At 59.4% G+C, this 18,209-nt stretch overlaps 1 protein-coding gene across 1 annotated transcript; it reads left to right on the top strand.

The window, feature by feature from the left end:
* Nucleotides 1–12,325: 12,325 nt before the first annotated feature.
* On the top strand, nucleotides 12,326–13,881 carry HES1 (hes family bHLH transcription factor 1). Its single transcript, XM_032193450.1, is given in 5 exon segments — nucleotides 12,326–12,441; nucleotides 12,550–12,645; nucleotides 12,734–12,821; nucleotides 13,227–13,633; nucleotides 13,635–13,881. Coding segments are annotated over 5 exon segments (777 nt in total). The 5' UTR covers nucleotides 12,326–12,333; the 3' UTR covers nucleotides 13,713–13,881.
* Nucleotides 13,882–18,209: the final 4,328 nt, after the last annotated feature.

Below are 18,209 nucleotides of genomic sequence, written 5' to 3'. Positions count from 1 at the left end.
GCACGCCCCGGCACTTTTTGCCTTCCCTCGACAAAGCTGAACCCGAAACAAAGATTTTCCCCGGCGCTGCCGCCGGCAGCCGGTTTGACTCCTTGAAGTAATCGCTGTAATTGACCCTTGCAGGCGCTGAGCGCCTGGGGAGCGGGGCCATTCATCAGACTGACGGGGTGTGAAAGCCATAAACTCTTTGGCGGAGCTCGCTCCCGGCCTGTCGGCTGCGCAGCGCTCCCAGCGAGCCCTGACACCCCCTCCCTGGTAACTGGGGGCCACGAGGGGTGCCCACCATCAGCCCTGAGGTGCTGGGGAGAGCCCCAGGGGTGCAGAGGATCCCGCTGGTGCATAACCATTTTTTCCCCCAAATCATCCATGTTTGGGTCAGCAGCTCCCAGGCACGGTGCGGGCAGGCAGCCCGGTCTGAGCCCCTTCCCCTGACTGCCAGGAGCACCAGGAGGGCTTTGCTGTGCTCCCCCAGCCCAGGCTGGCTCCTGAGCCCCCCAGGACGTGGGGTTGGACCCAGCTCAGCACACGCCAGCCCCTGCTGTGCCACCCGCATCCCATCTGGGACAGCCAGCCTTCACCAGCCCGGGTAGGGAGCCCACAAATGGCTTTTCCTCGGGTGAGGAGCATCTTCAGGGCATTAAGCTGATGTAGGAGGTGACAAATGCGACACAACCCGCTGTGAGAAATCACACAGGTCTGGCTGGTCCTCCCGGCTCTCCCCAGCATCTCTTCCTCCTGCTCGCAGCGAGATGTGAGCTCGTGACACCAAGGGAGCCAGGTTGAAAGGCCACAGGGGCACGGAGCACAAGACGCCCACCCCTCCCCGTGCCTCTCCTCGCAGCCCCACGCCAGCCCATCCCTCTCACACGTGGCTGCAGCTGCCCATGAGGCTTTTTTCTGGCTGCTGCTCTTCCCCTGGGAGCTGCTCCCGTCTGGATGAGCCTTTCAGCCCCGTTTGTCTTTCCACCAGTTCCTCTGTTCCCTCCAGTGGTTTTTGCTCCGTGTCTGGCTGCCCTCAGGGAGCAGCCCTGGCCCTCACCTGCCCAGGCGTCTCCTTGATATGCTGGGGGCATCTCAGCAGGGCAGGATCCCTGCCTGCCCAGGGCAAACACTGTCCCCGAGCTATCCCAGCACCTTGTTTCCGATGGGTGATTCATTCCTCCTCCATGCTGCTGCATCTCTCAGGTCTGCAGCATCCACATCTCACCAGCAAATGCTCACTTTTGTGCCAAGCCATCAGAGAAAGAAGGTCAGATCCATCCGGGCTCCTCCCTCAGCCCCGTAACTGCCCTGAAAAATAACAGCTCTCCATCTCTGGCTCCTATCCCTCCCCATCCGGCTGTTCCTGGGCTGAATTCTCGTCTCCTCCTGTTCCGATAGCATCTCCCCATGGTGCACCTAATGCTGCAGGGACAGCAATCAGCCTTCCCAGGTCTGAAACTGGTGCCGTAAGAAGGCAGATCTCAGGCTAGCAGGACACTGCCTGCTAGATGGATCTTCCCTTCACTCCCATTTCCCATTTACACCTCTTCCTTTCATTCCCTTTCTTCCAAAATGCACTGAACATGCTGCACAGCAGTGAGAGTGTTTTCAAGAGCTGGCACACGCTGAGCTGTGGTTTCATGCCCTGGATGATGACTGCCTCCCTGCCCACTTCTCCCACAGACAGAATATTTGGGATCCCTGGCTGCTCCTGCACAGGATGCCCACGTGGCACGGGGAAGCTGTGAGAGGAAAACCCCCATGGGGGGCTGCCCTCAGGGACCTTGGTGCTTGCTTTCACATCGTCAGCCCAGTGAGGATGTCATGGCCTTCAACAGGACTTTTTTTGGGTCATCAGGGGGACAGACATACCATCCACATGGCCCTGCAGTGACACACTGCTCTGAGGGACACGAGGGGGTGAGGACAGCCCCACAGGGGTTCAGGCACTCTGCAAACCTCTGCCTGTTCCCCGTCCCCGTGTGGGGCTGGTCCTCTGCAGTCACCCCGAGCCACGACTGCTTTCCCCGTCCTCCAGAGGCCGTTTGCTTTACGATCTGTGAACATCAGGAAGAAATGAAATAGCAGTGGAGAATTCCCTTCAGCAGGGCTTTGATGGTGAATAATGTGCTGCTGGGCTGTCTGTTCCACAGAAAAAAAAAAGAAAAAAAAAAAAAAAAGAGGAAAAGGAGGAGGAAGGAAAGAGAGAAACCATCTGCTTTTTTTAGCAGTTCCTCACCACAGGCTCCATCCCTGCCGCTAGGAAAGGCCGTTCCTCCTCTCCCCTCCACTCCCGTGCAATCAGATAGTCCCCGGCTGCCCCCGGGTTAATTGAAACCATACGCCGCTGTCACTTCCAAGTGTTAGCAGCGCAGCGGCCGCGGAGCCGAGGTGTTTTGCACAGGGTGCTGTAAGCGGGGCTGGCGCTGAAAGGCTCGCTGACAGCCTGCAGGACGGAGCCGGGCCCTGCTCCGCTGCCTCCGCACCCGGGGGGGGGACAGGGCCGTGCCCCGCGTCCCCTGAGCTCAGCCACAGCTGCTGCAGGGCGAGGCCTTCCCTTTTAGGTGGAATCAAAATAAATAAAAAGAGGGATTTTTGTAAAGCAGTGATTCCCGGAGCGAAAGGAGGCCCCGAGCCGCTCGCGGAGGGCAGGAGCAGGTGGTGCTGTGTGCCAGGCCTGCCTTTAAAGTGCGAGCAGCTAATCTCACCCCCATAAACCCGGCGTCGTGCCGGAGCAATCAGCGGGCCCGAGCGCTTTCATGTGGCTGGCAGAGCCCCAGCGAGGCTCAGGGGTTATCCGGGCTGAGGTGCATTCCCACGGGAACGGCGCCCCGGGTGAGCCCCGGGTGGCCGCGGGGTGCCGCGAGGCACGCGTCGCCCTGCTGCCACCGCTCCTCCGCGTGCTCCCCGCCGGTCACGGCCACTGTCACGGCCCGTCACCGGTGTGAGTGCTCGGGGCAGCGGGGAGGGGACGGGGACCTGCCAGGGACACAGCCCGCGCCGCGCGCCCAGCCTGTCGGCGTCAAGGGCAGGCCTGGAGGAGAGCCGGGGGGGAGCCGCCTTGATTTAAGACGTGAGAAGGTCAAAAGTTTTCTGGAGCGGAGCTGCTATCATGGAGCCGAACACTTCATCCCCCTTTTTATCTGCCCCAGTATTTATTGTCCATGAGCAAATACTTGCGTTTTTATAAATTCCTGCAGAGTGAATCACCCTCCTCCTGTTCAAACCAGCAAAGACCACATCAAACGCTATCACTCCATCTAGAATTAATCATTAATTTGGAGTATTTGACAACATTTTGCCAGCTTTATTTTGTCCTCCCCTCCCCAATTAATAAAGGCTAAGCCTCGGTGCTAGGATTTCTGTGGGAAATCCTGGGCTCAGTGCTTGCCCTGCCCAAATCCGCCCTGTGAGCAGGCAGGCACGGGTGGGACCCGGCGGTGCTCAGCATCCTCAGCACCAAACACAGCCGTGCTACCAGCCCAGCACGCACGCTGCAGTGAAAAACCAAGGGTTTTCCTCTCTTGGGGAAGCTCAAAAATGTAGCTTGCGGCTAGAGGGTCATAAAAGGAGACGGAGCCTTCATTTGCCTGCTCTCATCGCAGCCTCTGCGAACAAAGTTTAAAATCAGGCCAAAATCTGATCTCAGATGCATGCATGTGGCTTCTATTCACTGTAGACGGAATCCAGCCTCTAAACGCCACATTTTGTGCTTTGGGTTTGTTTTATGTGTGAGGCATGTGTTTTGCTAGGACACTGCATTTCATTTAGAAATTATTTTTGACAGGCCGTATGTTTCGTAAATTCCTGCACGCCAGGTCCTGCAACACGCATTCCAGATCTGCTGGCCTCTTCAGAGTCAACAAATCGGAGTGGTTTTGCTTCCTGCTCACAAACAAGCCATGAAATGACCTTGATTTTTCCAATGTCTGCGTTGCTGGGCATTTTCTAGACTCTTTCTATGCCGCTACGTTGCAGCCTGGGGATGGTTTGCAATCCCGCCTGTTATTGATGCTTCGCTATTTGGAGAGCGTGGCTGCTGGAGCCACGAGGCACTGCTTCTCGCTCTGCAGCAGATGGGTGAAACACAGCGACACACGGGCACACGACAAATGCCGAATACAGCCTGCTGTCCCCAAGCAGCACGAGGAGCAGGATCAGCAGGCACCACGAGCTGGATGTGCCAGCACCACCGCGGTGGGCTGAGCCAGCTGTGTGTCCTCGGCATCTCCCAAGCACGTTTGGGCATTCATCTGGTCCTTCTGTGGGTTCAAGAGGAGCAGGCATGGGACTGTCTGGCAGGGTTTCCATGCTGCCAGGACGAGTGAGAGCCCCTGGGGATCTCCGGGGCAGGCAGCACAAGCAGGCTGGCTCCTGGAAATCTTTGCTTATCCTCTCTCTGGCATGTGAGGTGCTCACATCTCGGGGAACTGCAGCAGCAGGGGACCACAGTGGCTCGCACGCAGCACAGCAGGACACACACGGGGCTGGTGACAAGGACGGCTGCCAGCCCCGGAGGAAATCACCTGCCAGGCCCCCCCAGTTGCATCCCGTTTTATTGCAGGGCAATAGCGGAGGGAGCGGGACAATAGCGCTCCGCAACAATGCGCCAGGACACCCTAACATCCCTGCAGCGAGCATCCATGCCCACCCTCTGCTGGCATTTCTCCACCGGGTTTATCACCTTATCAGCCACTTGAATACACCTTTTTTATGGCGTGAGCCTTTCAGTGGACCTTCTGAAAGACAATGATGGGCCTTTGAAGGTCTGGCCGATCCTGTTTCCTGTATGCTCCTGAGCCTTGTATACATTTAAATTCGACTTGTTAACTTTATAAGGATACTTCAGCCTCGTATTGTACTGAAATTGGCTGGGATCTCAGTATCTCCCTTATTCCCACGTACTTTTTCTTAGAATTGCTTTGTAGTCACGTTATTGCTGTTGGGAGGCTCGCCTTTAACAGCCTCCAATAAAGATATGAGCCTGCAAGAGGGCACCAGTAGCCCAGCTCCGCTCAGCACCAGCAGCCTGCAGGTGCCTGCAGTGTGATGTGCTGCCGGGGCCGTGGGAGGCAGCAGGGTGGCTGGGCACCCCAAAAGACATCCCCCACCTCGGTGTCTCCATTCTCTCTTTGCATTTTCTAGCATTAAGAACCTCGCAGCTGCATTAACGCAGGGTGATGTGCTGGGGCTGGGCTTGCTGCTCGGCTCCCTGCACCGCTTTGGGGCATTTCTGCCTTCCCCCTGCGCTCCCACACGGACGTGTTTCCGAGGAGGGTGGTGACCACGCTGCCCTTCACCACAGAGGGGAAGGACAAGGTCCTTGGAGCCTTGTTGCAGGACATTTTGGAATTTGATTTGATGTCATTTTGTCATTTCCTACGACACTCCAGGTTATGTACCCAGATCTGCCTCTTAATGCCTAAACTTCTGGAATCAGTGCAAAGTGAATGTTGTACTTGCAAATGTATTTATTCATTACACTTAGCAATTAGCTCTTGGTGTCAGTAATTAAGCTGTAAATTATCCCCTTGTTTATAAAATAACACCATCCTCCGAGGGATAATGTTTTCTATTACAGTAATTAGTAACACATCGGTTCTTGACTAGCATGTAAAAGATCTGCACCTTTTTTCTCCTGGCATTAGCTAGCTGGAGAGAAGCTGTTCTCCGGTGAGACCTCAAGCACGTGCCCTGCACACACGCATGGAGACAGGGTCACCAACCGAAATGACATCCAACCGTCTGTATATTCTTGGACTAATTTTAGTTCTGCTGTCGCCTCGAATCATAAATATTGATCTCAGCGATGTAGCATTCAAATTGCGTGCACATTATGGTATCAGTGAGATAGGCTAATGGTCCCTGAAACGCTGCCAAGCTCAAACAGGACTGAAGGCATCGGTGGGATCAGGTGCCAAGTGCAGGTGATTGATCAGGGGTTAATCAGATTGATCAGGTCAATCAGAGTCCATCTGCTCACCACTCGCAGCAAGGCGCTGGCTGTGCAGAGGCTGTATCCTACAGGAGCAAGGTGCTGCACTGAGGTATGCCGTGTTTTCTTGAATAAAGTGTTTTAAATTGAAAACATGGAGGTAGTGGACATTGGTGGCACAGCTCTTGATGATGGGAATGCTGTAAAATCCTTCTTACTGGCCCCAAAGGAGGATATTTGCTTTTCACAGCCCGTGTCTGCCCCTTAAAACTGTAAAGTCACCCTGTAGCTCTCTCTCTGACTCTCTAGCAGCAACCCTCTCGCACCACTCCTAGCCTGCCAGCCCTGATTTATAAATAATAAAATCAATATTTATAACCTGCAGCCTGCTGCCAGTCACAGAGGTGTCCCGGTGTGTCAGTGCTTGACCCTGGCTGCTCGGCACAGCTGGCCTGCAGGAACGAGCAGTGGGACCGAGGGGGCCAAAATGAAATATATATTTATATATGTATTGTTTTATTACATTGGTGTAAGCTGTGCCATGCTACACTGCTTTCAGCAGAAGAGGTGGGGTTGTTACTGATCTGGCTGTTACTGCATCTGCACCCATCCTGCGCCCTCCAGGTGCGGATGAAGAGATGCTGAATTTATTCGTGTTGCACCGCAGCGACCCGATTGCTGCCATGTGAAGGATGTTTACCTGCCAGCTGCCCCACTGCAGGGCCGGGATCCTGCCCCAGTGCTTCCCAAAGGGGTTGGGGAACCCAAATATTTCCTGGCTGTGTCTCAGCTGCCGCCAGGGCTTTAGGATCAGGCGCGGTTCGCACACTGCTCTGCCCTGTGCTGATTCATGGCCTCGTAAATACGAGAGGACAATCAGCTGGTGAATCCACGGGGAGCTGCGGGCGGCGATAAGTGCAGCCTCCTTCCTCGGATTGATTGATGACGAGGAGAGGGAAGCGTGTTGGAAAATGGGATTGATCGCTGCGGAGGAGTGCAAAGGCTGCGGGCAGGAGCTGCTAGCCCTGTAGGGTTTCAGCACCAGGGCTCGGGGAAGGCTGAAACACCCAGGAGCCGCGATGCTGGGCACCCGTGGGGCAGAGGCAGCCAGGATGTGTGCCCACGCTTGGGGCCATGAAGACTGGTGAGGCTCCCACCCTGCCACGCTCCCCCCTGGCCCTCAAAAATAAGCTGCTCAAAAATAAGAGGTGCAAACAGCATCCAGGGAAGGGGTGTGTGGCTGAAGGCTGCAGTCAGCAGACAAGGGGCTGACGCAGGGATCCTCGTGAGGATCAGCCCTGCAAGCGTGCAGGCACCGTGACACAGAGACGGCAGCCTCAGGAAGCGACACAAGTGGGATCTTAACACAGAAATAAGCTGGCTCGCGCTGCCAACACCTCCCACCACGCACGGAGAGGACAGCAACCGAGAGACGCTCCTCTCCTCCGGGATTTGTGGCTCTCAGAGGGCTGCAGGCTGAGACGTGCGTCCTGCCAGCTGGAGCTGCATCCTGCAAAAGTCACTGACTTGTGCTGGAGCGGGGCTGGCATGGCCAGCAGGCTGCACATCCATGGTCTGGTGAATTCAGGTCACACCCCATGGAAAGAGCATCTTGGAGAGGAGGGTATAAGGCAGCTCGCAGCCTCCAAATGGCAATGGTGGTGGCAGATACAGCTCCCAGCCCTGCAGATAGTCTGGGGATAAGGGAAAAAGCTTGGGGCTGCACCATCCTGTGCCCGTTAACACGTGTGGCTGCTCCAGCCCAACCAGCACTGTGAAAATCGTGATGGTTATCAGGGCAGGAAGGGAATTCCCATCCACATGGGTGGCATTCCACAGCTGCCAGAACTCCCCCCACCCCACCCCCAGCTCCCAGGGCAGCGTTTCCCTGGTTCAGCAGGATAGGAGCCTGCCAAGAGGAATCAGCTCAGAAAGAGATCCAGGTACCTTGGCTCATGTCCCAGTGCCCTCCCTGGTGCGGAGCTGCGCAGCAGCCCGTGCCGGGATGGGGAGGTGGAAATTGGCTGGTTCCTGCCCCGGGAGTCACCCGAATTTCTCAGGGTGGTGCCTTGCTACTCCAGCAAAGCCTCGGCTGCCTCACCCCACGGCTTTCTGCGTTGGGGTGGCCGTGTGGGTGACCAAAGGGTGGGTGACCAAAGGATGGGTGCGGGTCTCTGGAGCCCACGGGTGCCTTCCCCAGTGCTAGGGCTGTCACTGTGGGATGTCTGCGGCTCCCCACACCCAGCCTGAGTCACCCAGCTTGGAGCAGGATGAACAAACACGTCAGCCTCTTCTCTGCGGCGGCATCCAGGGAAGGGCTGAAGCCACCCTGATCCTGCAGGGCACGCACCAAAGGAGCAGCCACCGGGTGAGAGCCCCGAGGCTCCTCTGCTCCTGCCCCTGGGGGTCTGGGTCTCAGCAGATCCTGGGAACGGGTCCACAGCGTCCAAGAGGGCAGAATCTGCTGGAAAAGGGGGCTGCCAGCCTGCCCAGCGAGCTGCTCCTGCCAGCAGGACTGGGCAGCGGTGCTGCTGATGAAAGCTGTTCTGCCCTTTTTACCTTGAGGACCCGGTGCGCAGGAAAGCAACGTCCGTGAAAGCTTTGCTTTGTCTAGGGAGCTCCATCAGGAAGTCAGTTTGAAAGTGACCTTGCCCAGAGATCTGGCAAACACTGACGGAGGGGAAAAATCCCTGAAAGCTGTCCCGGAGCTACCCAAGACCGTGTCTGCCAGCGGGGTGGCTGCGCAGGAGCACACGTGGAAGCACGTGTGCGGGGCGGCCCAGAGGAGCTGTCTGCAGCGGGGACGCACGTCCCCGGGACGCAGCACTTGTTCTGCAGCCCTCAGGCTGGTGACAGCTTCCAGCTGCAGCCGGGCTAGGGTTTCAGTCCGTGACCTGCAGGTGGAAGGCTTGCTGTGCCATTCCTGGGCCCCAGCTCACGCCAGGGGTTCTCCCCGCCATAGCCCAGCTCTTACTGGCTTTCTGTATTCTGTATATTTCCTGCTCCCTTTGGATATTAAAGCTCTTGGATCTCCAGACGCACACTTTGGTCAGGTCTGGGCTGCTTCCTAAAGGACGGGAGAGCAGGCACAGCCAGCTCTGCCACCTCCTCGCCTCCTGCGTGCCACAGCGGCGGCAGCATCCTGTGTTATTCCACCTCCCTGCCCCTGGGCCTGTGCCCAGGACCAGTCTGAACTTCTTTGCCAAGGCGTTTTCCCTCCAAGATGTTCTGCGAGTCAGTAATGCCCCGATGAGCTGTCTACATTTTTTCCCCAAATCTTCTTTGGACAATTCCCAATTTGTAACCCAAGATTACTGCCTGAGCAAAGAAAACCATTGCCAGATGACCACAGGACATGGAACATGCCGGTACCGGGGGCAGCCCCTTATCTCGGGACAGCCTCTCCCCCTTGACCGCCCTTTCCTAAGCAAACGCAGGGCTGGAGAAGCCCAGAGGATCTGTTCCAGATCCCCCAGTGGTTACGAGCCTCTTCGCCACCTCCTTCCAGCTGGAGCTCGGCCTTGGCCACTTCATTTCCAGAGACATCCTTCCATGTAAATCCTCCCCTTCCTCTCCTGATCCCCGGGGAATTCACACGCAGGCATGCTTCCTCTGCGGGACCGCAGCCCTTGCACGTGTACGGCATTTCACAGCAGGCAGGCAGAGGCGGAGACCCACAGCGGGGACAGGGCTGGAGGATCTCGAGGACCCAAAACGGGCTCCCCAGGAGCACAAACCTCCCGTGGGCTGCGGCGAGCAGGGATGGGGCCAGGACAAGGCTGGGGCGAGCGCTGGCGGCCCGTAATTACAGCCTGCGCTCTGCTCCCCGCCTGCCTCGCTCCATCCCCAGAGAAACCGAGCGGTTGCCAGCAATTAGAGGTGGTTAGCAGCTCCTGGGCTACCATAAACATGGACGTAATTGCAGCCTGTTCTCACTCCCAGCCCAGGAGGGACCGGCTGCCCGGCTTCGCATTTCCTTTGCAAATCCCCGTGGGAGGGAGAGGACTGGTTCGGGAATCGTGGCGACCTTCATTTTATATTTTTTTTTCACCCCCAAGTATTAAAAAATATTGGCCCACCCGAACCTGTTAGGCTGTTCGGTAATGTATTGCAGTTTTCATGCTAACCAGTTGGCTCGGACTGCTGCGGGAAGGCAAGAAAAGACTTTTTGGTAGCTCCCTGATGCAGTCTCGATATTTTCTCCACTCTTCTCTGTCCAAGTGCCTAGATAACTGAAGCTTACCTCAAGTATTGCTCATCTAAACTTAAACCTTACATGCTGAATGCCGCTTTTTGTTTTTAAATTAAGACTTGCGGCTCGACCAAGGAGCTGAAAGAAAGCCTGGATTTGTGCTTTTCTTGTAGTTTTAAACATGACACTCTCTTTTATTTATTTTTCCCTTTTAATGCTCTCGTGGCTGTGCAGGCAAGCCTCTGCAGAGACAAGGGCTTTGCCCCGGTGAGATCTGCAAACATGTCTCTTCTTTCTTGAACTTTATTTTTCTCACGGTCTCTGAAAAGGCAAGATCAGGTGATACGTGTGGGATTGGCCCCGTACAGGTGCGGATCAGGTACTGGAGGAGGTGGAAAAACATTACTGTGTATACTCTAAAAAAAAAAAAAAAAGAGGGAAGAAAGAAAAGAAAGAGAGACAGAAAGAGCGAGCGAGCACATTTTTGAATAGGCCAGGTCTAGTTCTTGGCAGGATGACTCAGGCTTAGCTGGCAGACTATGGGAATAGGAGTGTGAGAAAGCCAGTCAAGCGGAGGGAAAAAAAAAAAAAAAAAAAAAAAAAAAAAAAAAAAAAAAGATTCAAGTCCCCAGGCAAAATACCTTTTTTTTTTTTTTTTTTTAAAGTAACCCCTCCAGCCGGAGGTGGGAGAGGCACAGCTGCAGCGGGGCCGAGTGCCGGGCACCACGCCGCGGTTTCACGCTCGCCTGGGCGCCCTTGGCAGCGCACGCACCGCTGCACCTGCGGCCACACCGCACCGCATGGCGTCACAGTGTGCCAGCACCAGCAGCGGCACTGCCACCGTGGTCACCTCGGTGTGCCCGGGGTGCTGGTGGTGCTGGTGGTGCTGGTGGTGGGCCCGTGGAGATGGGCACTGGGGGCATCGGTGGGAGCGGGAGGTGTGAGGGGTCTGCGGTCTGCTACAGGACAAGGGGCAGAGATGCCAGTGTGACTGGCACCGTGACAGGACAAGGACATCGTGGCAGGGACGTGGGCATCGTGACAGGGACATGGGCATCGTGACAGGGACAAGGGCATCGTGACAGGGCCAGGGGCACTGCAACAGGACCTGGGACATTGTGACAGGGACAAGGGCACCATGACAGGACCTGGGCACTGTATAAGGTCGGGGGCACTGTGACAGGATAGAAGGCACTGTGACAGGGACTGTGACATTGTGACGGGGCTGGGGGCACTGTGACAGGGACAAGGGTGTTGTGACAGGACCTGGGATATCATGACAGAGACAAGGGCATCGTAACAGGACTTGGGACACTGTGACAGGACCTGGGAATTGTATAGGGTCTGGGGCACTCTGACAGACCCTGGGATGTTGTGACAGGGACAAGGGTGTTGTGACAGGACCTGGGATATCGTGACAGAGACAAGGGCATTGTGACAGGACTTGGGACATTATGACAGGACCTGGGGGACTCGGACAGACCCTGGTATCGTGACATGACCTGGGATATCGTGACAGAGAAAAGGGCACTGTGACAGGACCTGGGATATCGTGACAGGGACAAAGGCATTGTGACAGGACTTGGGACATTGTGACAGAACCTGGGCAATGTGACAGGACTGGAGCTATCGTGACAAGATCTAAGGCACCGCGACAGGCTCCGGGCACCGTGACAGGACTCGAGCTATTGTGACAGCACCTGAGGCACCGCGACAGCGCCCCTCCCGCCTCACCCCGCAGGCAGCGGCCCCCCACGGCGCAGCCCCCCCCCCCGCTCCCCGCCTCCCCTCCCCGCTGCCGGCGCCCCCCGCGGGCTCCAATTAACCCGGCAATTAGCGCCGGGCCCTCCGGCGGCGGCGCGGCGCCTGAGGGGTTAAACCCGCGGCCGCCCCTCCCGCCCCGCGCGCGGCACCCGCTGGGGCCGCCCATTGGCCGGCGCGCGGCGCGCGGCGCGCGGCCAATGGGCGGGCGCCGTCCACGAGCCGGGGCGGCGTGCGGGCGGCGCCCATTGGCTGGGCGCGAGTGTGGGAACGGCGGCGGGGGACGTTTCACACGAGCCGCGCGCGTGCGGCGCGCGCTATAAGTAGGGGCGGCCAAGGGCGCGCGGCAGCCGCGCCGCGCCGGTCCCAGCGCCCGCCCGCCCGCTGCCCGCCCGCCGCCCGCTGCCCGCCCGCTGCCGCCGCCGCACGACCTCCTCCGCGGCGGGGCGGGCGCGGCCGCACGATGCCGGCCGACCTGATGGAGAAGAGCAGCGCCTCGCCCGTGGCCGCCACCCCCGCCAGCATCAACGCGACGCCCGATAAGCCCAAGACGGCGGCGGAGCACCGCAAGGTAAGGGCTGTGCCGGGCTGTGCAGTGCCGTACCGGGCTGTGCCGGGCTGTGCCGGGCCGTACCGGGCTGTACCGGGCTGTGCCGGGCTCACCGCCGCTCTCTTGCAGTCGTCCAAGCCCATCATGGAGAAGCGGCGGCGGGCGCGCATCAACGAGAGCCTGGGGCAGCTGAAGACGCTGATCCTGGACGCGCTGAAGAAGGATGTAAGGCAGGGAGGAGATGGGGGGGGTGCAGGGGGGGTTATTGGGGGTGTTGTTGGGGGTGCCGGTGTGAGCAGCCCTCTGCCCGCAGAGCTCGCGGCACTCCAAGCTGGAGAAGGCTGACATCCTGGAGATGACCGTCAAGCACCTGCGGAGCCTGCAGCGGGCGCAGATGACCGGTGAGAGATGGGGCTGGGGGGTGGTGGTGGTGGTGGTGGTGGTGGTGGTGAGGGGCTGGGGGTGGGGTACCGGGGTGCCCGACCCCCTCCCCGTGCTGTGGGAGCACCGTGCTGCTGCCCTGGGGGCTCCCCGCTGCGCCCTGCATGCGGGATTCTGGGGCTGGGGGGGCTCCCGTGCACCCTGCCCAAGGGTGCTGGTGGGGTGGTGCCCATAGGATGGGTCCCCCGGTGCTATGGGGTCTGGGGGGGCAGCAGGGGTCTCTGCTCGCCAGCTGGGTCTGAAGTGCTGGGGGGTGCAGTGCTCTCTGCCTGGATCCCCCTGCTCCAAGGGGGGCTGCAGGGGGTGATGCCGGGGGGCTGCACACCCCGCTGACCCCCCCTCCCCGTGTCCCTCTCACCCCGCAGCCGCGCTGAGCACGGACCCCACGGTGCTGGGCAAGTACCGCGCCGGCTTCAGCGAGTGCATGAACGAGGTGACGCGGTTCCTCTCCACCTGCGAGGGCGTCAACACCGAGGTGCGCACCCGGCTCCTGGGCCACCTGGCCAGCTGCATGACCCAGATCAACGCCATGAACTACCCCGCGCCCCCTCCGCCTCCCCCGCTGCCGCCGGCCGCAGCTTTCGGGCCACCCCTGGTGCCGCCGGGCGGTGGCGCGGGGCCGCTCCCGGGCATGCCCTGCAAGCCGGGCACCGACGCGGCCAAGGTGTACGGGGGCTTCCAGCTGCTGCCCGCCTCCGACGGGCAATTCGCCTTCCTCATCCCCAGCACCGCCTTCGCCCCCGGCGGGGCCGTGCTGCCCCTCTACGGCGGCCCCCCCCACGGCTGCCACCGCCGCCTCGCCGCCTGGCCCGCCACCCGGCACCGCCGACTCGGTGTGGAGACCCTGGTGAGGGTGGCGGGCACCGGACTGGACTGAGCACCGCGCCCCGTGCTGCTGGCACGGCTGTACATAGGTTATATGTTCATATTGGATTGTGCCTTTGTACCATAGCACTCCCTCAACAGCGTTTCGTGTTTTACACGAGATCTTTTTTTCTCCCTTCCCTCCCCTTCCTTACGTGACACCAAAGATTTTTTTTTTTTTTTTTGAATGCTCTTAAAATAAAAGTCTCTTCCATTTTGGAAGGCCTTTGGAGATAAGTCGGAGTGCTGGCGTTGTGTGCGTAGGAGGGAGCCCGGCTCCTGGCTCGCTCCCGGCCGCCCGTGGATTGATTGTGCTGCTGCAGGGCTGGAGCTGTCAGTCAGACCCTCTGTCCCCTCGGCCGCCTTCTGAAACCACCCGGCCCCTCTCCCTGCCCCCGGGGCAGATGTAATTACTGCTTCCTCGGGAGCAGTTCAGCTGATCAGACTTGTTAAAAAGAGCTTATGTTTGCAGAGCTGGTGAATGCGCTGAGGGAGGCACCTCCGCTCTCCTCCTGGCTCCCGGGGCTGGCCGCAGCGGAGCAGCCCAGGTAAAGCGAGACGGATTCGGCACGGCCCCGAGGAGGAGCTGCCTGCGGGAGCCTCCTGCCCGGACCCCGAGGGGCCCGCTCCCCGGCCGCGGTGTAAATCACGAGTGACTCCAGTCCGTTGATTTACAGAAGGGTGCCTGCCAGCGGCTCGTGTTACAGAAACGCCGGGCTCTGCGGGACAAACTGCCACGAGGGCTCCGTCTCCAGGCTGACAGGCTGCAGCAGGCGCTCGCGCGGCGCTGGGTACCACCTCCACCTGGACTTGAAAGCGCAGAGCCCTTCCCAGCCCTGGGCGCGAGGCAGGCTGTGCTGGATGATTAATGCTCTGCATGTGGTTTTGATAGAGTCGGGCATTTCCTCTGCTTTAATATGGAAAACACATGTCAGGGGGAGCGATGTGGGGCTGCGCGGACTGCCTCCCTTCCTAACTGCGAGTGGCAGCTGACCCCTCTGACTTGGTCATGCCCCATTTCCAGGCAAGATGCGAGCCCTAGATAGAGGCGAGCGGTAGTCTCGGGTTACAGCTTGCATCACCTTTCCTAACAAGTCCTAACTCAGAGCGGACAGCTTTAAACCGTGCCAGGATCCACTGGGGATTCCTTCCAAATCCCACTGCAAAGGCTTGTTGGGTTTTGCCTGGCTCAGCCAGGTGCTTGACTGCAGCCAGGTGCTGGGGAAATGAAAGCTGGAGGAGAGCAGGGGAGCAGGCAGATGAAACCTGCTGGGCTCCGCAGCCCTCCCTCCCCCCTGTGTACAAACATAGCCTCCTGTTCTGAAACGCTCCTTGGGATGGATTTTGGAGGGGGAGGCAGGGGGACGTGTCTGGGATCCATCCCTGCAGGGCTCACTCATGAGGACCTGGCTGGTGATGGTTGTCTTCTAAAAGTGGCTGCAGAGGATGATCTCCCGACCACCTGGGTGATGAAGAATGTTCCTCTCTCTTTTTTTTTAAGATAGTTTCCCCTCCTGAATCTCCTCGTGCCTTGGCTGCTCAGTCTTACTGCTGCCTTCATGGTGGCTGCAAGGCTTGGGATTACCACGTTTGCTGCCTCCAGGCAGGCGTGCAGCCTCCCTCCAGCTGCAGGTCACCTCTCTGTGCTGCAGGTAAGGTGGGCAGGCCTGAGCCCACTTTGTTTTTTGGGAAAACACCGGTGGGACCTGTCCATCTGGGAATCTCACCACGGGGCTGTAGCACATCACCTGCAGAGCCGGGGCTGCTCCAGCCAGGCAGAGGCTGCCCGCCCCTTCTTTGGGAGCATTTGTTTTGGAAAGCACATTAAGAAAGGGCTTTGTGGTAGGTTCATGGAGAACGCTGAGCAAATCCAGGAGTGAAAGACAAGACAAACCCATTTGCTGATGGAGTTTAAATAGCCTAGCATAAAGCAGATGGGCTGTGCTCGTACCGGTTCCTCCGAAGCTTTGTGTTTGTTCTATCCCACAGCCTGTTGACACGAGAGATCTGCTTGAGTCCGTGAGATTTGAGGGGATCAGAGCAATTCCCAGGAGCCGTGCTCTCGATGCCAGCTCATTCAGACCGTGACAAATTTGGATGATAAATACGGGCTGGGGGTCTGCGGGCCTTTAAGTACAGGAGTTGCCCTTCAGGTACAGCAAGTGCCTTGGCCTTTGGTCACGCTGATGCCGTGGGATGAGCTCCCATGGGAAGGGAGGGATGGGGAGGTAGTAAGGGACAGGGCGAAGCTGCTGCACGGTGGCCTCTTACTGAGGACCCTCACCCCTGGAGGTCTCGCAGACATCACCCTATAAGTACCAGTGGGGCTGCACAGCGGCACGGAGCAGAAAACCCCCTGACCGCCTCCGAGCCTCGCTGCTGATTGCCCTCCAGCTCACTTCACTGCCACCGGCTGCACGCACGCGTGCCGCACACCTGCCCACAGCCCCCGGCACCCCCCCGTGCCCCCGGCACCCCCCCCCGTGCCCCTGCCCTCGCCTCCCCGCCTGCCCTGCGGCCGCTCGCTGCCGCCCACCCGGGAAACCTGTCATTAAAGTCAATTAACTTTTCCCACACTCCTCGCGAGCGGCGCAGAACCCCTCCTCGCTTCCTCCTTGGCTCTTAAGTGCTACCATATGGCACGGGCCCCGGCCCCCCCCCCCCCTGCTCGCCCCGCGCCCGCCCTGCCTTTGATTCCAGCCAGACAGCCCCGGCTTTATGATTTAAGCCGGGAGAGAGCCCTCGTACCAAGCCCTGGGCCGCGCTGCGGCCAAGGTGGTTTTTTTAGCAGGCAAGGCTGTTTTCTGGCAGGAAATGAATAGCTCCCAGATGAGCTCAGGAACCTGAGAGGTCGTGAGAAAGGAGCGAACCCCCGGCGCGGTGGCGGGCTGCCAGGCGGCGGGGAGGGAGGGAGGGAGAGAGGGAGCGCGCCCGCGGCACACGAACCCGCTCCGGCCCCCGCTGCCGGCAGGCGCCGCGGCCCAACGCCTCCGCACGGCCTCGGCCGCCCGGCACAGGCCTCGGCCTCGCTCGTGCCAGGGGCCTTGGGCTGCCGTCCAGGCCTCCAGCCCCGGGGGCCGGTGGAGAAGCAAGCCGGCGGCGCAGCTGGGGAGGTTTTTTAGGGTTGGATTGAGGGTGGGCAGCAAGGAGGGGGATCCCTCATGCCCAGTCGGGGGTGATCCCGCTGCCCACCGCAGTGCTTGGGGACGGGATGCTCCAGCCCCACGGCTCCCCCCCCTAACCCCACAGAGGGTCCCGATCCCCTCCCCAGCCCCTGCAGCCACCCAGCACCAGCGCCCGCCTTCACCCCGGGGCAGGGTGGGGAAGGGGACCTGTGATTTACAGGGGTGACATGTGTTTTACTTAAAACAAGTCAAACAAAAGCCTGGTTTGTTTTGCGGAGCGCAGACTTCCTGGTGGGGTCAGCCCAGACAAATGACTCCGCTGCGTTTCATTAAACATTTGCGGCCGGCCACGCCATCAGCTGGTGCTCAGGGCCACGTTCCCAGCTGGGACGGGGCGCGGGGGGAAGCCGTGCAGCTGGAGCCTCGGGGTGCCTGTCCCCAAAGCCGCTGCACCGTGTTCCCATGGCCAGCAGCATCCCCTGCCCAGCTCAGCTGTCCCCCCCTGGACACAGCCACATCGGTGCCACACAGGGAGAAAGCCACAGGAACCATCTGCAGGGGCGAGTGCCCCGATCCTGGTGATTTCAGCCTCACAAAAGCAGCACCCCACTTAAATAAAAGCATTTCCATAAGGACCTGCCAGCACCACAGCGTGGGTGGGACTGGGGCAGCCTGGACGTGGGGAGGGGACACTTGGTGCCCCCAGTGCCACTGCCGGGACAAGGTCACCCCGCAGGTGACACCCCACAGAGCCAAGTCTCCCAACCCCGGGGTGCCCCACAGCCTTTCCAAGGGCACCCCGAGTCCTGTCAGTGCTTCTGGGGGTCAGAGAGCTCCCGGCAGCGACGTGGGGCTTCGGAGGCTTTTCCTGCTGCAGAAGATGGGCTGCGGTCCTGTTCTCTGGAAACCATTAGGAGTTCTCGAAACCGTAAAACAATCTGGCTGGTCTCTCTCCTGCTGACGTTGGAAATCTGGACAGTGTTTGTACCGGGAGAGAGGCAGGAGGATGTAGAGACACATGCCGAATCCTGCAGCCGTGTATCGTGCCTGGCTCTGGCTCCGCAGCCCCGCTGCAGCCCCGGCACAGGCGCAGCCTTGGCAGTGCTGAGCCGTGCGGGTGCCAGTGAGGGGAGGCTGGTTTGGGCCCGAGCCCGCCGCAGCCCCGCAGCATCCTCCCCGGGGCCAGTGACTAATAGAAAGTAGGACCAAAACACGCTCATCCCGCCAAGCTCAGGGAATATTTGGCTCTATTTGCAGCTCCAGCATCAGGCTGAGCCCTGTCCCCAGCTCCATCGGCAATGCACTCACTCCAGACCTGGAGGATAACCTGCCCTCATCCCTGCAGGGAAATGAATCATT

Source organism: Aythya fuligula, chromosome 9 (genome assembly GCF_009819795.1).
Source record: "Aythya fuligula isolate bAytFul2 chromosome 9, bAytFul2.pri, whole genome shotgun sequence".
Taxonomy (NCBI): Eukaryota; Metazoa; Chordata; class Aves; order Anseriformes; family Anatidae; genus Aythya; species Aythya fuligula.
The sequence above is the reverse complement of the archived record's forward strand: the minus strand, read 5'-3'. Positions and strand labels throughout refer to the sequence as shown.